Source organism: Thamnophis elegans, chromosome 5 (genome assembly GCF_009769535.1).
Source record: "Thamnophis elegans isolate rThaEle1 chromosome 5, rThaEle1.pri, whole genome shotgun sequence".
NCBI classification, from domain to species: Eukaryota; Metazoa; Chordata; class Lepidosauria; order Squamata; family Colubridae; genus Thamnophis; species Thamnophis elegans.
Genome location: NC_045545.1, coordinates 42,204,100 through 42,223,280, shown reverse-complemented (window position 1 = coordinate 42,223,280; position 19,181 = coordinate 42,204,100). Strand labels below are relative to the sequence as shown.

The 19,181-nt window shown below is 41.4% G+C and overlaps 1 protein-coding gene across 3 annotated transcripts in view; it reads right to left on the bottom strand.

Moving 5' to 3' along the window:
* ERI3 (ERI1 exoribonuclease family member 3) overlaps positions 1 to 19,181 on the bottom strand; it is a 313,271-nt gene that overhangs the window by 86,120 nt on the left and 207,970 nt on the right. For all 3 annotated transcript variants that reach the window (XM_032218808.1, XM_032218807.1, XM_032218806.1), the window contains one exon: positions 13,862 to 13,961. In XM_032218808.1, coding sequence (XP_032074699.1) covers positions 13,862 to 13,961 — 100 coding nt within the window. The remainder of the gene's footprint in view (positions 1 to 13,861; positions 13,962 to 19,181) is intronic.

The window sequence follows — 19,181 nt, the reverse complement described above, 5'->3', positions numbered from 1 at the left end:
TCTTGGATGAGAAGAGAAATGTCTTCAAGGAAAAATAAGAAAGTCCAGTGCCTTTTGAAAAAGCACCTTTGGGACAACCATGACCTGGATGACTGAGATCCCCATAGACAAAGTTTGCATAGCCAACTTTTTGTAGGAAAATACTTGTGAACACTTTACTTTGTGTGTTTCTCTGAATGTGGTGATGCTGTTTCCCAAGAACAATCCTCTATATCCACTATGGCCCTGTCCTTTTAGAATGTTCTCACCTTCAGTAAGTACAGCAATATGTGTTTGGGCATGTGCAGATTCAATGAAAAAAACTATTATTAATCCAGGGATACCGTTCTCCTAATATCAGTCAGAAGATGTGATCTACATCAATCTGTGCATGTTTGGATGAAGCTGTTTCGTATTCACATCAAAACCATTTATCAGTTTTAGGCTTTTAAAAAAAAATTAGCCTAACAGATTAACTAACTGCATTTCCCAGGGAAAAGCTGAGGATGAAAACACAGTTTTCCTCAAAATAAATATTTTAGAATAGGCAGAAATATAATATAAAAAGTAGATGCATAATGCCAAGGAAGAGAGCACCAAGGCTTACTCAAATAGCATCATAATTAAAACATCTGAAATTTAAGAGGAAAATTTCAGCTACTGTGAAAGTATCGTTTCACTATAGCTCCATATAGTTGCCATATACAGTATATGTCTTTGAATTTGAAATAATATGATTCATCTCAAACCCTATACCTAACGATGGCTCCCCTGAAGTGTTCATCCCATCCCATCCCTTTAGCATTAAAAAATGAGCTACACCGAAGGAAGCACAAATGCAGTACACGGCTGCATTGATATTCCCAGTATTTTGCAAAGACTCCCTACAGTAGGGAATAATCTGCAATGCCTAAACACAACTTTTTTGATTCCATCCTCTCTACCTTAGCCACAATATTATTAGGCCTATTGACCTTTCTGTGCAGGTAGCAAACTGCAACAAAGGCAAGCAGCCAACACAAATATCCAAACAGTGTGCCTCTTCATTCCCACCCCCCTCCATAGGACAAGAGTTGAAGAACCTTCTCCATTGTAACATACACAGGAATGGAACAGCAGTGATACGAACATACTCCCTGCTGCTGCCAGGAAAAAGGAAGCACTGAATCTCTGCTGAAAAGGGCTGAACATTGGCAAGAGTGTTCTGTCACTTTTGTGCACAGTAATCCACTGTGCCACTGAGTCCCATCAGAGGGATTTTGAAAACTTAAATGATTGAAAGCACAAGAGCACCAGCTCAAGGTTCCCAGCCAGCCCAGACATCCTAATTAGCTTTATACACACTCCCACTCAGAGGGAAGAGAGCACATACAGAAAAAGGACTGTCACACTGCTTTTCTCTCTTTCTAAAAGCGTGGCGGTGCTTACCAGCTTTCCCACTGTGACACCTCTCATGGTAGTTAATTAGAATCATGTCACTGATTGGACCCTGACAGATATTCGGCCTGTATCTTGCCACAACCCACTCCCCTCCCAGGCTAACATTAGTTGTGCAAAGCACCTCTCTGCTTCCAAAAGCTTTTTATAGTGTCCTGGGCAGAAACTCCTCCTTGCCAGAAACGTAGGCCATATTGCCTCCCTCACAGAACATCCGCTCCACCTGTTTTGAGATGCCTGACCTTTAGTAGCACTAATTCAAAATGACACTGCTCATTTAATGACATTTCTCTTGATTTTTGTTTTAGTCTCTTTTAATTATTTAACTCTGGAGCCTTTGGCCCTTTTCTTTCAACTGTAAGAGAGTTTGCCCCCTTTTCACAAAGGGGTTTAGGACAGCACCTCAGCTCTGTCCATTCGTGTCATTATCACATGAGCACAAAGGGCATTCACAACAAATCAAAAAGAAGATGGGACATTAATCAAAGATGTTCCTTAATATGCAAAATATCAGATAGAGAAATTGCAAAGTAGATATAGGCATCTGTAGCAATGATTTCGAAGGAGTCTTGACAATTTCCTTTGTTCTGTAATCCAGCATTACACAGCAGCAAGGCCTCTTTTGGCCACATACTGCAGTTCATCATTATTTTACAGTTGCCTGACAAGCAGTTTACCACTTTTCCCTTCCTGAAACTGGAGACATGAATTTGACCATGATATTTTAGGTTATGGAGAATTCTTAACGGGTCTATTCTTGGGGAGTAGAATAATCCCATTCTTCACCCAGGATCTTCATACCACCGTAGATCCCATGGTTAACCAAGACCTCCCTTCTGGAACCATATAACACAGGAGGAAAAAAAAATATTGGGAAAAATTACATGAATGCTCAGAGACTTGAGAGAACAACCATATTCAGCCTGTAATCCTATAACCACTAAATATAATTCAGCTGTGAGATTTCCTGCCAAAGCAACCTACATTCAGAGCAAGGATAAAGGGAAGAAGCTGAACAACTTTAATCACTGTATATTTGTTAATGCTTGAAGCCATCCCAAACCAGTGAGACTTTTCAACCCAAAATGTAGAGCTTGACTGAATCCCTTCCTAGACAGATTATCCTAAACTGACCACTGTATATAAACAACATCCCAATGTTTCTGTGAGCCACTCTTTTGGAGAAATGTTTGGACAAGTAATATTTTGATTTAGCCTCCCAAATTCCTTTACATTTAGAGCTGTCAAGGACATGGTGACTTGGGTCATGAAGGGAGCTGAAGACGTTGTCATGATCAGTGATTCTTAAAGTGAAGGTAATTACCCCCAAGGGAATGATTTGGGATTATCCAGGGGATAATGGAACAATTTATAATTGCATGTTTGAGGGTTGAGGATCCGGTCTGGGACTGCTGCTGCTGAGATTCTTGTGTAAAACAATAGAGTCTGAGGTTTTTGTTTTTTTGTGGTAATGACATTATCTGAGAGAGGAAAAAAGAGTTATTGAGTTAAACAGTTTAAGGACCACTGATCTAAGCACAGGCTCATGACCTGAATACCAGCTCCTAGACCTAGACCAGTGTTTCTATGCTGGTTGGGGGATTCTGGGAATTGAAGTCCACAGGACTTAAAGTCGCCAAGGTTGAGAAACACTGACCTGGACCATGAGCAGCAGCTCCATTTTTAAATAATCCCTTCTAAGAAAACTTGAGCAACAGAAATAAATCTTTAAAGTATACTATTTCCATATAGTATTTTTTTCAAAAAGGAGGGGATTCAATTCTTTAAGAAACCAAATCATAAACATTTGTAATTTGCAAAAGTATGATATTAAACTTTTAGTTTATCTTGTTTAATAAACTTAGGTTGGAAATCTGGAAAAGTTTTGATAGTGGAAGGTAAAGAAAAATAAGGTTTTCTGGTTTTGATAATCTTATAATAATGATATGGCAATGGAAAACCACAGATGAGCAAAGCAATTGGACAAATTAGTGAAGCATATTTTAAAGGATTTCATATGTTCTTAGGTAGAACAGCTGTGAGTATATGTTACAAATTTTTGCACAGAAAAACATGGAATTGCTTTTATTTTTTTACATTATTTTGAGTTTTAGAAACAGGTTTCATAAAATTAATTAGCAATGTAAGGATTGAGTAAATATCAATTCATACCTGGATATTACCATAAATACAATAATCAATATTTTAAGATAATTTTATTCTGGTCTTTATACTTTTATAAAGTATAAAGTATACTTTTACAGTATAGTTTTAAGGGAGGGAAACGGAATGGCGGCCAGGGCTTTTTTGCCTTAGGACGATCTAGCGAAAGAGCGCTGGGAGCCTTTGGAACCGGCTTCTTACCGCTCTTATCAAGGTCCCCCGGGATGACGGATATTCAGGGGACATGTGCAGACCGAAAGTTGAGGGGAGCGGATGCCTTCCATCAGCCTAGGACTCCAGAATCTCCAGCGCGGCTTGGTGTCCTCAGCGGCGAGAATGGCGGCCCCGTAGTGATGACGGAGGTGATTGAAAGTGTTTTGCGGCTGCTGCAGTGGTTGTGAGGGTTTTCAACCCTCCTCTTACAGATTTTACAGCTTGGTGAGCTTACAGTGACTGTGTTGGCCAATTATTGCCATCTTTTAGAACGGGGGAGTTCGAACAGGGCTTCTATTCGGAGCAGGCGAATCGGGCAGCTGGCTGAGTGCGCCGTGGCCGTAGCCTTTTCCGGATGCCCCCCCCTCCATATTTGGCTCAGTTCTTCCATCGATGCTACCTTCTCCAACAGTGCTGCTCCTTTCACCAACGCTGTCTCCTTTACCAATGCTGCTTTTTCCAGCAATATAGCCCCCTTCACCAGCACCGCTTCTCTTGCCAATGTTGCCTTCTCCTCCAACGCTGCCTTTTCCATCAACGCTGCCTTTTCCATCAACATTGGTCTTCTGCCATTCTGGACTTTGACCATCTGACTTTCCTCAACTATATGTTTAGGGCTTTTGGACTTGTTTTCTTAGCCCTAATTGTTGCCACCATTACTATCTTCCATGGCCCGTGGACTATCCCCATTGCCATCTTTATTACCTCCCATTACGACCCTTGGACTGCCAACTGGGATAGCGCCTATTTATTCCACCTAAGTCTCTTTATTACGACGCTACGGACTGTGGTCGCTTGGAGGTATTTACGGCATGTGAGAAGGCTTACACACAGGTTAAGGACATTCGAGCCCTCCCCTTTCCATCTTGATCCATCCCTGCTACTTGGAACCTTTGGACCTGGCTTACAGGAGAAGAGAAGTTGGATTTTCTCCTACTTACCATTCATTGCCATCGCCGGTTCTCAACTGTTCCGCCTATTTCTGGACTCTTAGACTTATATTGCACACTATTTAAGATCTGAGATGTGCGCAAATTGTCTTAGTATGAGGAGTGTATGTGTATGTATGTTAATGAATGAGCCCACTTTTTATTAATTTTTAACTTATTCCCTGTTTTTATTGTACCTATTGTTTTTATTGTCATAGTGGGGCATGTATGTTAGTATGGCTGTTTGGTGCATATGAGGGGATTGAGTGTGCAGCCTAGGGCTCCCTCCGCTGAGTGCAGAAGCAGAAGTGGACGCGGGCCCGAACCTGCCTCTTATCCCGGAGTGTTTGGGGTGAATGGCCTGCCGAGTAATGCGGGGGCCATGGGTTGGGGAGAGGGGTCTACGGATAGGGGGATGAGCCGGAGCATCCCGGTTACGTTTGGGAGAGGCAGGTATGACGGGAGCTTCAGGGCTGGCCATTACCGGGGAAGGAGGGTTCGCTACGTCACAGCGATCCCTCGTTCCGGCCCCGATAGCTCATCTCAAAGACCATGTGGCAAGAGTGATCAGGGCCCTGGTCTCAGGTTGTTGTTGCTAAATGCCAAATCTGTGATTCACAAAGCTCCCCTCGTCCGGGACCTGATATTAGACGAGGGGGCAGATCTGGCATGTATTACTGAAACCTGGTTGGGCCATGAAGGAGGAGTCCCCCTCTCCAAAATGTGCCCTGAAGGGTTTCAGGTGGTCCACCAACCGCGACACCAGAGAAGGGGTGGAGGAGTGGCTGCTATCATCCGAAGGTCACTAGTTCCTCGTGGGATCCCTGCTCTGGAGATTGTCGGATGTGAGTCCCTTCTGGTGAAGTTGGACCTTGGGGGTCAAATGGGCTTGCTGTTAACATACCAACCTCCCAGCTGCGTTGCAACAGCCCTGCCTGTGCTCCTGGAGTCAGTAGCCGGACTGAGTTCCCCAAACTTATAGTATTGGGGGATTTCAAAATGCCCTCTCTTGGCGAACGCTCTGATGGGGCGCAGGAGTTCATGGCTTCCATGACAACTATGGACTTGACAGGTAATTTCGGGCCCAACTCATACAGCGGGACACACGCTCGACCTTGTGTTTCTCTCGGGGCAGTGGAGACGTGATCTGAAATTAGAGGGCATTGAGATCTCGCCCGTCATGGTCAGGTCATTTCCTTCTGAGGCTGGATTTTCGAAAACCACTCCCCCACTGCAGGGAGGTGGAACCGATTAGGTGGTTCCGCCCCAGGCGCCTGATGGACCCTCTGGGATTTCAAATGGAGCTTGGGGATATACCTGACTCCCTTGCCTGCAGCCCGACAGAGTCCTTGGTCGCTGCTTGGAATATAGCGGCGGCTGGGGCTCTTGATCGGATTGCGCCTTTGCGGCCTCTCCGCAGCAGTGGATCCAGGAGGGCTCCTTGGTTCACTGAGAAACTCCGGGAGATGAAGCACCAAAAGAGACGCCTAGAGCAATGCTGGAAGACTAGTAACTCTGAATCTGACCGAGCACTGCTAAGAGCCTATATTAGGACTTATCTCGTGGCGATACGGGCGGCAAAATGTGCGCATTTTTCCGCTCTTATTGCATCCGCAGAATCTCACCCAGCCACCCTGTTTAGGATTACTCGCTCCCTTCTGAAGAGGAGGGATGTGGAGGAACCCTTGCAGGGAAGACCTGAGGAATTTGTTCAGTTTCTGTTGGATAAAGTCGCCCAGATTCGGATGGACCTGGACTCCACTTGGGCAGTTCCTGCCGAGATGCCGGGGGTAGGCCTTGAGCGGATTCCTTGGATTGAGTTCCAACCTGTTACTCCTGAGGAAGTGGACAAGGCCATGGGAGCGGTAAGTGCCTCCACATGCTTATTGGACCCGTGTCCCTCCTGGCTGGTTTCTGCCAGCAAGGAGGTTACACGAGGCTGGTTCCAGAGAATCATTAACACCTCTCTACAGGAGGGATCTTTCCCGCAGCCCCTAAAGGATGCGGTGGTGAGACCCCTCCTTAAGAAACCTTCTCTGGATCCAGCTATTCTTAACAACTATCGTCCAGTCTCCAACCTACCCTTTGTTGGGAAGGTTGTTGAAAAGGTGGTGGCCTTTCAACTCCGACGGTCCTTGGATGAAGCTGACTATCTCGATCCCTTCCAGTCGGGTTTCAGACCTGGTTACTCCACTGAAACTGCTTTGGTCGCGCTGAACGATGATCTCTGGTGGGCGAGGGATAGAGGACTGTCCTCTATCCTGGTGCTTCTTGACCTATCAGAGGCCTTCGATACCATCGACCATGGTATCCTTCTGCGAAGACTGGGGGAGGTGGGAGTGGGAGGCACCGTTCTCCGGTGGTTCTCCTCTTACCTCTCTGACAGGTCGCAGTCGGTGTTGGTTGGTGGACAGAGGTCGACTCCGAGGCGGTGCCGCAGGATTCGGTCCTGTCCACTCTCCTATTTAACATCTACATGAAGCCACTGGGTGAGATCATTCGCCAGCACGGGATCAAGTACCACCAATACGCGGACGATACTCAACTGTATCTGTCCGCCCTGTGCCAATTCAGCAAAGCAGTGGAAGTGATGTGCCAGTGTCTGGAGGCTGTTAGGGTCTGGATGGGAGTGAACAAGTTGGAACTCAATCCAGACAAGACCGAGTGGCTTTTGATGTTTCCTCCCAAGGATAGTCCGGATTTTCCATCTATTAGCCTGGGGGTTGAAAGTTTACACCCCTCAGAGAGGGCTCGCAACTTGGGTGTCTCCTGGATCCGCAGCTGACTTTAGAACATCATTTGTCGGCTGTGACGAGGGGGGCCTTTGCCCAGGTTCGCCTGGTGCACCAGTTGCGACCCTATCTGGACCAGGAGGCACTTCAAATGGTCACTCATGCCCTCGTCACCTCAAGGCTCGACTACTGCAACGCACTCTACATGGGGCTGCCCTTGAAGAGTGTTCGGAGACTGCAGTTGGTCCAGAATGCAGCCGCGCAAGAGATATCAGGGGTACCTCGGTACACCCGTGTTACACCTATTTTCCGCGAGCTGCACTGGCTCCCTATTAGTCTCCGGACGCGCTGGTAATTACCTTTAAAGCCCTACATGGCACTGGACCTGGATATCTGAGAGACCGTCTCCTGCTACACACCTCCCAACATCCGATAAGAACTCACAGGTTAGGCCTCCTCCGGGTGCCGTCTGCCGGACAATGCCGGCTGGCGACCACTCGGGGGAGAGCCTTTTCTGTTGCTGCTCCGGCTCTGTGGAATGAGTTACCAACAGAGATCCGGACCCTCCCCACCCTTGCAGCCTTCCAAAAAGCCACCAAAACCTGGCTGTTCCGGCAGGCCTGGGGTTGCTGACTCAAATCAGGTCAACCCCCAATTAAACCGGATGTATGTTGTGTTTTAAACTGTTTGTATTGTTTTATGTTCTCCCCCTGTATGTTATTTTATTTTATTCGTACTTGTAAACCGCCCTGAGTCCCCCCCGGGATTGGGCGGCATATAAACCCATTAAATTGCTAATTGCTAATTGTTATTGGTTGTGTTATCATGATTACATAATTGCAATTTGTGTGTTTCACAATTGGCTGGTATTTGTGATTGTTGCAGCATCATGTGGTCATGCTGTCACCTTCTGCATGTTGTTCAGCTGGCTTCCAAGAAGCAAACATAAAGGAGAAAGTAGCAATAAAATTGCAAGTTGAGCTCACGATATCATGTTTAAAAATTATGAGAGATTTACTTAATAAACACAGTAGAACTGTTCTTTCTTTCTTTCTTTGGGGGGAGAAGGAGAGGGAGAGGGAGGAAGGGAGAGAGTGGAAGAGAGAGAGAGGGAGGGAGGGAGAGAGAGGGGGAGGGAGGGAGGGAGAGTGAGAGAGAGAGAGCGCTAGTATACTTCAAAACTTTATTCCCTGAATCAAATAATTCTGTTCAAATACTATATTTTTGGCTCTTTAAAAAGTGCTATTTAGTTACACACCTCATAAAATTAGCTGGACCATTTAAGATTATTTATTTTTTAAATTGATCACATATTAAAACATCAATTACATATACACCAATATCAGTCAAGTAATACTTCTCCAAAACAAATGCTCCATAGAGAATGAGGCGTTTATAAGGATAAGAGGCTGCACCTTGGCAGTTCCCCATGGGGTTGGTGAGTGGACAGCTTGGTAGGAGTTAATTAGAATCTTGTCACTAAGTAAATGCACCCTGCCTGGACTCTGACAAATCCTCTACTTTGACACTGGGGGCCAGGAGACAATCCACATCAAGCCACTGCAGGATGACCCTTTTAACACCAAGAGTAAACTCATAGCACAGCAAGTTGAAGCTCATTAAAACTGTCTACTCTGTGAGCATCCCATTAACCTCCCTGTTAAAAACACACAATCCCTCTTCTTTTCTTGCAGGCCTAATTAATGGCCAGGATCTGGAACAATGTAACACCCTAACCTTCCTAGATTTCCAATAAGTAAATGAAAAAAGAAAGAGGGGGAGCCAGAAGAATACAGATGTATCACCTACATCTCACACCATATTGGTGGTTGACCCTTTCAAATAGGTAGGCTGTCTTATGAGGCTTACTGTGAGCTAAGGGAGGTTGCCTGGGCTTAATCAGCAATGTAATTAGACTGTCATTTGGCTACATATTTCCATGGGTTCACGTGAGAGGCTTGTACATTCTATTTCTAAATTTGATTTGCAAACTTGAGATGATTGCTGGAGTATGCATATACTGTAAGTGTGTACAGATAGTCCTCGACTTATGACCACAATTGAGCCCAAAATTTATGTTGCTAAGTAAGGCATTTGTTAAGTGAGTTTTGCCCCATTTTATGATCTTTCTTGCCACAGTTGTTGAGTGTATCGTTGCAGTCATTAAGTTAGTAACACGGTTATTAAGTGAATCTCGCTTTCCCACTGACTTTGATTTATCAGAAAGTTGCAAAAGCTGATCACTTGACCCCAAGGCACTGCAACCGTCATAAATATGAACCAGTTGCCAAGCATCCGAATTTTGATCACATGACCAAGAGGATGCTGCAATGATCGTAAGTGTGAAAAATGGTCATAGGTCACTTTTTTCAGTGCTGTTGTAACTTTGAACAGTCCTTAAATGAACCGTTGTGATTCGATATCTATTTGTGCATTGTATTACCCTGGCAAGCTTTAAAAATCACCTTGCAGGACACTCTTTCTCTTCGACCTATAAATAGTTCTGTAGTCAGTGATGGCTTTGGTCTTAAAGGTTTAAGCAACTTAGCCTAGCATATGAGTATTAATTTACAGATGGCTAAGAAGGAAAGGTTTTGAAAGATTTACAGAGGAAAAATTCAAAAAATAGGCACACTGAACCCTCCACCCACATTTCAGCATGGCTGAGTAACCAGAATTCACAGTCATTGAGCATTGATGCTTAGAAGACTCTGCTCATTCTATGGAGAGGGATAGTCAAAAGAACATCTGCTACCATTCTGACTTGTACATAGTTGAGGTATTCAGGAATTCATTGGCTGTCACCACTGGCAACTATGACCACAGCTCTACTCTACAAATGTCTTTTTTTTAGGAAAGGTAGAAGAAGAACTCAGTGTCATTTCAAATCCTTTCCAGGAACTCGCATAAAGCCAAAAGCCTGGAAAATTTAAGATGACTTCTAAGAGAAAAGGTGCTGTTGAGTTTTGTCAAAAATGACATCTTCGAACGAAGGTGAATGAACAGAATGCAAGGGACTCTTACTTTGCTAACTACCGGTAACAGACAAGGGAAAGCGGGTGGGGTGTATTATCTGTGCCCATTCTTCAGCATTCTCAGGAATATAAAGAAACTACATCCAAAATATGCCAGTATGGTATCAGACAATGAATCATAATATTTATATCTCATTCAGAAAAAAAATATTGCTGAAGAAAAAATAAGGAAAGTAAAGCTGGCAATAAGAATCTCATCAAAAATCAACTGCATACAGATGTTCAGTAACATTTGGGAAACAAACTGTAGTAGTAGTACCCTGCAGACTGATATGTAGAAATGCTGCAAAAATAAGCTGTGAGTGAAGAGTTGGAAAGAAGAGTTAAACTGGGAAAATGTTATATGAATTACTAGTGAGTCCCCTTTTCTCATACTTAACAAAAGATCTATGAAACAAATGGATTGTTAGAATGTTTCACTAATGTCCAGTATTTTTCATGTGATCAATGTAGGAATTATTGGCCTTTCTAATGGGCTTGGTTTCCTTATGTTACAACACAACGTATTCAAATTAGCTTTGTTGGGGAAATTTCAAGAACACATATGTAATCTTTGATTGACAATTATTATTTAAAAATTGGGGTCGGGGTGGGATAGACCAACACAACTTCAAAATTGGAGAGTTCATCCCAACACAATTTTCTAGACAAAAACTATACCTGAAAATGACTTATATCAAAATACGAAAATCAAGTGAAGGTAGAGATTAGATATTTCCCCCTCTGAACTAAACTTCATGCACACACATGCACACACTATTAGTTTCACTGTGCTTAGTGCTTTAGGTTTAACTGCTGACTAATCCATAGTGGGTAATGATAAGGTTGATCAGCTTCCTTTTAGGTATCAATAAACACACATAAACACTGGGAAAGAATGAAGGGGAATGAGTGATTGTCCATTGGAGCCAGTAGTATATACCCTGTCGCAAACTCAAAACAAATTATAGCAAAGATTGTTAAAGTCCTTCTCTCATTCTGAAATAATATTTCAGGATAACTGTGATCCACAATCCGTTTTCCCTTGACCACAATTCATCCTACTGATCTCCCCCCCCTCTCCCCCTTCTCCCTCTCCCTCTCTCATTGTTTCATTCTTCCTTCCTTTTTCCCTGCCTTCCTCACCAGCATACTCAATTATAATTTAAGCCAAACTTATACAAGTGTGCAATTATGGAGTAATATCTATCCATCCAGTGGTGTCATGATTATTATTACCTGTCCTTCCTATACCACAGCAAATGTTCCACCCACAAGTTCTTAATATGAAAAGCCACTTCTTCTGCAGTGAGCCCATGGTATCTGCCTGCATCATATCTAACTGTTTGGCCTTCAATTACTACATTGAAAAAACACAGTTATCCAAAGGTTGATGACCTTCAGTTTAAAATTATTCTTTTCTATCAAAAAATAAGGTTCAGTAAAAAATTCAACAATTTCTATTATTCTAAGTAAATCTGATTGTCCCATTTTTAATGTAAATTAAAATGTAAAATGAATTTTGCTTCTAGTAAATATAGTCCCTTTTTCATTAAAACATCATAAGCCAAAATCACATAACTCTATTAATAGCAAATAAAATCAAAGGGACATTTAAACATTTTGGAAGCTAAGCAGGAATATTTTTAAGTATATGTATGCAATGGTGATCAAATAAGGGAGAGAGAAACAGAGAATAAAAAGATAAGAATTTCCTAGTTCCAGAGAAGATATGCTCATTTTAAATCTATGCTGATTTTGTTTTTAAAAAAACCTGTTTAATGTTTTTGCACACTGGGTTGCATTTGGGGGGGCATGCACATCTTTCATAATAATACAGTATTAAAAGAGAAAATCCTTGTTTAAAGAAGAAAATCTGGTTTTAGGTTTAAGATTAATTGCTTAGTTCTCATCAGACACAAGGGAAACATTTAACCTCAGTGTGTTGCACTCATGGATAATAGGTTGGTGTTTCACACCTTTAGTCTAAATAAAATAAAGAAGCAAAATCCTTTACAAATAAAAGAGTCAAGAAAATTGGAGAAAATAACCATCATTGCATTCAACTTTCCAGCAGGGAAAACAAGCTAATGACAGGCCGCTAGATGTACAAGTAATTAAAGGCAGTGACAGATTGTATTGTAGAAATGTTTGTGGCTTTAGTGTGGTAAGAAAAGCCATTAGAAACACTTCTATAAAACACCTGAGAGGAGATAAATGGTTTGAAGGAGATCTGTATTATAATGTAAAAAAAGCTTCTACACAATGCCAGCCTACATGAATGGCTGAAATGAGCCTATACCCAAGCAAGGAGGCAGCATTTCAGTGGTACATTCCATCAACATGCAACCAGATCCATAGTTCAGAAGGAGATTGCTAATTAAAAGCTGGTGAGTTTTAAATAATTCATCTCCTTAACTCATATTGATTTGATAGTTTAGTGGTAAGGATCTTGAAACAATATTAAACTGTTTCCTCCAGGCCTTGGTGGTAGGTGACTTTTTTTTCTTGTTGCCCATCTGTAAATTTACAGCTGAAAGAAGCTGATAAAAGAGGAAGAAACACAACAGAGAGAACATACTTGGACAGGTGCAAATGAGGAAAAACTATCAATTAACATATCTCAAATTTCCCGAAGACCACTAGGAGATAGTATGCATTTACTACTGAATACATACCACAACATTATTTCCTGCACTGCTATCTTCTAGTAGATAGGATAAACACATCATATTCCAAGCTGCATTTGCTAAAGAAGTCTTTATAATTTTTTTCCATATAACTTAAAATCCCCAGAAGTCTCTAACAGCTCTCAGAAACATCAGTAGAAGAATGAAGAGCTTGCTTACTAATGAGTGCAAAAGCAAGTTTGAATGTGCTCAAACCTATCCCTTGAACAAAAATATAGATTAGAAAATAAGGGACCACATAAGGGGTAACCTGGCATGACATCAGGATCTCAATATCATAATGCCTAAATAGGGGAGAAAAAGAAACTAAATGCTCTTCTGGGATGTTAGTATTAAATTCTCAATGCAGCACAGACTCAAATATTTTAGAGACTTATGAAGAAGTGATGGTTGGTACAAACATGAAGGACACTAAGTAGGGCATGTGTGATTGCCATCTGTGCTTAACATTACTATTCTAAAAAAACCTTTCCCAATCATAAAACAACTCTATCCTTCTGTATTTAGCTTCTTGTCTCTTCTTTGATTACCCACATCAAAGATGGGATCCAAAATAGGAGACCCACACAGGAAACTGGATTTCATTAGCTGACAGCCACACATCTTGGGAATTATATCAGAGCAAACGCATAGTAGTCTTCCAATCGTAATGCACAAAGAGGGTCAGCTGGAATATAGGAGGGGGGAAAAGGACTTGTTCTTACCTATCCCACTGTGAGGCCTTCCTATGTGCTGTAGATTCAGTCCTTTGTTCATATCTAACAGCCCATTCTTTGGCCAGCTCCCCATGGCAAAGCTGTATGCCTAGAAAAGAATGAAGATGCTTTAACAGGATAGTACAGCAAGACATTGACTCAATACCATCAAAATACTTGATTCAGCCATTCTTCAGCATTGTGAACTCCAAATATTTGGGTCATTTTTTTGGAAGTCTACATCTCTCTTTTCAGTATTTTATTTTGAGTAGTCTCGTTCTGATATTACTATTCTATTAAATACAAATTTACATTCTCAATATTCTTTGAGTGACAAAGTTGATTTTGGTGCAAAGGCTTTAAAATTCTTTTTTCTTTTTTTTTTTGGATTTTCTTTTTTTTTCTTCCTTTTTATTTTATACACATAAGCACATCAACAGAACACATAAACACATTAACAAAAATAACCACATCATTTAAAAACAACATAGGAACAATAAGTTCCATCATATATCATACAGCAGTTCCGAATCGGTTTCTTTGCAGTTAGTGTTTTCATTTCTATACATTTCTATCTTGCATTTGTAATCTCGTTACTCATTATCCATTTTTATATACATTTCTTTATTTATTTATATTGTGCTTTATATTTTTACTGTCATCTATTCTCTTACATGCAGTTATAGGTATACATTCACATATTTATTCTTTTTATTTGCCATTCTTATATTATTATTCATTTAAAAGGGTATAAGATATAATTGGAATGTATTATTTACCATCCTTCGCACCTGCTATGACACCACCTTATTTTCTCTTTCTTTTCTTTTCTCCCTCCCTTCCTTCTCTACTTCCTTCTTTCCTCCTCTCCTTCCCCTTCTTCCTTCCCTTACTTCTCCCCTACTCCTACCTTCTGGCTTCTCCTTCCTACCCTCTCACCTTCTCCTTTTCTCTCTTCCTCCCTCCTCTCCTTTTCTTTCTCTCCCTCCCACTCACCACTCCTTACCTCTTTCTTCTTCCCCTACCTCTCCTCCACCTCTCACCTTATTTTCTTTCTTTTCTCCCTCCCTTCCTTCTCTACTTCCTTCCTTCCTCCTCTCCTTCCCCTTCTTCCTTCCCTTATTTCTCCCTTACTACTACCCTCTTTCTTCTCCTTCCTACCCTCTCTCCTTCTCTTTTTCTCTCTTCCTCTCTTCTTTTTTAAAGCAAAGGCTTTAAAATTCTAGTGGATAGCATTGCTAGGTAGTGTTTTCCCCAGATTCCATCATGAAAAATGACAGGTTTTGCTCAAAACCATGAACATTTATTATTTGTACTAATAGGTAAAAATTTACATTATATGTGCTGTTTGCCAACATCAATGTTGTCCCAGTATCCTATTTTAAAATAGTGTTTCCTACACATAAGAACTTTCCATGCTATACAGACAAATAGAAAAAAAACAGATCACATTGGTAGACAACAGTCTTAAAAAAGAAAGTGTTTATTTTTTTAAAAATACAATAATCTATGAAGCAGAAACAAATGCCTTTATCCAGACTGAGTTGTCCTCTTAGAATTCTAGAATCTTGATCACACACTTCTGACTTCTTAATTTTTTCTTTATTCAAGCAAACTCTGGATAGAATGCATCCAACTTTCTTTTTTTCCTTCAGAAGTAAAAGAGTCTTTACCTTATTTAATAAGTGTGAATTTTTTAACAAAATGAAATACAAGCGCGTTCCTATCTTAAAATTTAAAAGTGAAGTAACTTTCAGCAGCAATCACCTAGCCAGGAAATAGTAACATTTTGCTGTTTTCTATAAGTAGCAATATGTTTTTGGCTCCTGTAGCCATTGGCTGTTGATGAGTTTTAATTTGGTTTTTTTTAATTTGTTTTGTCTTTTTGTCTTTTGTACTCCCCCTTTCCCTATTTGGTTTGTTAGCCGCCCTGAGTCCCCTCGGGGAATAGGGCGGCATACAAGTTTAATCAAATCAAATCAAATCAAATTATTTTCAGACCAATGTCTGACCCTGGCTCCCAAAGATAAACCTACATGCCAAACAATATGACTGTTATGCTTCTAATAATTTCATCCCTCTGCATGCTTACTCGGAGATTTTTTCCCTCCACAAGCCTCATATTATGCCTTTTTATTCAGAAGAACGCACAGATTGCTTGCAAATTCCACCTTAGTGTTTATGTACTCAGAACCAAGGTAATCAGCTTTAAGATCCTAACTGCATGGAGGAGTGATCCATTAAAAATTAATCTTTCAGAACCATATTTTTCTGATTCAGCAATTTAGAAATACAAGCTCTATTGTACAAACAGTAAACTAAGGCAAACAATTTCAAGATCTTGAATATAAAATGGGAAAGAATATACATGGCAGCATCTATTCATATGGATCCACATGTAAATTCAGAAAAATAAATTTGTAGAGAAATACATTTTTACATACACACACATACACTTCATCTCTCTCTCTCTCTCTCTCTCCCCCCCCCCTCTCTCTCCCCCTCTCTCCCAATCTGATATTTCTTATTAGGAAATTATTTAATTTAAAAAAGTACCTCCTGGGAAGGAAGTTCACTCTCCGTATCTGCTGACACTGTTCATTTAAAATAAGAGGACAACTATATAGCAATGTTTTTGCTAAGGTTGTAGATTTATTTCATAATTTAAAAATGTTCCTATATTTCTAGTTAGCTCTGTGAGCTGATTGCCGTAAAACTACAAGGGGGAGAAGTCCGTGCCAGGTCCCTACTTCATTACCTATCCCCAAAAGCTGCTCTCAGCTTCCACACTCAGTGTGCAATTCGTAAAATAAGGTCAGAAGCCTCTCTAAATAAATGGGCAGCAGTGCTGCTACCACTAATAAGAAGAATCACTTTAAATGGTCAGTTGTGGGTCTAGGAGGGACAAAGCAGCACTTCACTGTACCTGATCTTGCCAAAAGGATTTGCTACCCCCCCCCCCCAACACACACAAACAGACACAAACACACACTTATCCATTGTGCTATTTCCTTTTGGGGAACCAGAATTATGCAAAGCAAAGAAAACAGTAAAAAAATAATACAGGGAGGGACGGAGGGAAAAATCCAACGTTTCTAACATCACCACACATTTATACATTTATCATTAAATAACCAAGGAGACATCATTTATACTTGTCTCAGTTCCATTTATTGTTTTGACCATTTTGTGTTTTTTTGTTGATTGATTGATTGATTTGTTTATTTATCTATTTCTCAAGGCAGTGAACATACCTCGTCCTATTCCACAACAACCCTGTGAGGTGAGTTGGGCTGAGACAGAATGAATGGCCAACTGTCACACAGGAAGCCACAGGCAGGACTAGAACGCATAGTCTCCCTGTTTCTAGCATGGTGTCTTAATCACAAAACTAAACTTGTTCCTTCGTATGCTTTACTTCCTCTAAATTGATACCCCCATTCAGCAAGAATCCCCCAACTCTAGATTTATACAAAATAATAGTTCGACCTTACTCAGTTTGTCATATGCTGTTTTCAAACCCAATAAATTACATTCATGGATTTCTTAATGTCCTGATGAAGAATCTAAACATTTGGTCTGCATCTGCCTTACATAAACCCACACTACCTTTCCCAAATTTTGCTCACTGTCATATTTCTTATCCTTTTAGATACGTTTAGTTCTCCAAAACATTTTCCCAGACCCATTTGTCAAAAAATCTGTTTGTAGTTTTAGCATTCACTCTTGCTATCTTTCCTTTGTGCACAGTTAATCCATAAGCAAATCATATCAATATTTAACATTTCTCTACTTACATCATTGTACCTATGATTTATTATTTTTCAACATTCACAGATCATTTATTATGTTGTTATTCAATTAAGTTTCCAGGTAATTTGCAAACATAAAATAAAACAAAAGCCACAAAACATAAAACACAGAAACACACTACCAAACCTAGACCACCAAGAAAAATCCCAGCCCAAACAGCAAACTAGTATCACTATTAAAATTTATAAAGTTGCCTGAAAAGGATAATTTAATGGTTTTAAAGATGATCAAAAGTGAAGAGGACAGATGAACCTCTAGGGATAGCACCTTCCATGTATTAGGAGCTTTTCTTTAGTTTATATCCACCCCACCTCTCATGGGGCATGGACTCTAAGCATGGATTTAAAATCATTTCAAAAGATGGGCTGATACTATTTGGAGAATAGTTCTTATCATTGCTTCAAACATCTCTTCACTTACTTTATTTCAGCTCTTCACTAAGAATCCCTTTTCAACTGGGATCAGCAACTAGGAAGTGGCCAGCACCTAAATAATCTTACTATTCTAAAAGATCCCTCAGAAAACCTTCTGATCTATCATGGCAAATATTCATTCTTGTAGAGTCCAGGTTGCCAGCCAATCACAGCATGAACAAACACGATTCAGTGATAGTAATCAGCTGATAGCAATGTCCTCCATTCTCAAGTGTTCTTCTAGTTCTAACATGTGATTCACCTTGAGAGCTGTCACTCTCTGGTGACATCTCGGCCTGCTGAGGACTGTCGCAAGAGTTGGGTATTTCTGCAAACGGGTAGGGGCTGGATCGTTGATCCAAAGTCTTTCTGGCTGCCGTCCTCTGGACCTTGTCAAATTCCCTGTCTAAGGCCCTTTGGTGCCAGCTTTCCATCCGTTGTATGGCCTTGGGGGCCTTTGAAGAGTGCCCTCTGGATCTAGGCTCTAGGGCTGCCCGTTTCCGTGCAGGCCTCGATACCAAGGTTCCTGCTGAGCCCCTCTCCTGTGGGGACGGAATCTGAGAGGTTTCATTCACCAAGGCTAAGTCCCCTGGAATGGTGGGTGCCAATATGCGAGCGCAACATGGTAATGGCCCACTGGAAACAGCTCCTGACACCCCTTTGCCATTGAGATGATTTGAGAGGCAGTGGATCAGCTTATGGGCTGAGGCAGGGTCCATGCAGCATAAGCACTCACCTGGCTCCATGCTGCTGCGAAATGGGGCTTGTCACTGTTTCAAAACGGCACCCACTATTTTCGTGCCTCTTCAAAATTGCATCCATCAACCTATTGACTCCAAAATGGTGGCCAAAAAACATTGGAGGCCTGGGGCTGAGGCTGCGGAGTGAAAGCTTGTGAGCAATGCCCCTGGACCTCATTGGGATTGCACTCTGTGGCTGGGATCCAAAGGTCAGTGTTCCGGAGCATGCGTGTGGGTGCTGCCCTTCGGTGGCTGCAGTCCAAACAGTTGCTCGCGTTTCCCAGCGAAAAAGGGGTTAAGCCCTAATTGCTGGAATAGAATGCTGCTTCGACTTGGTGTCAAAGGGGAGCAGGCTTCAAAGTT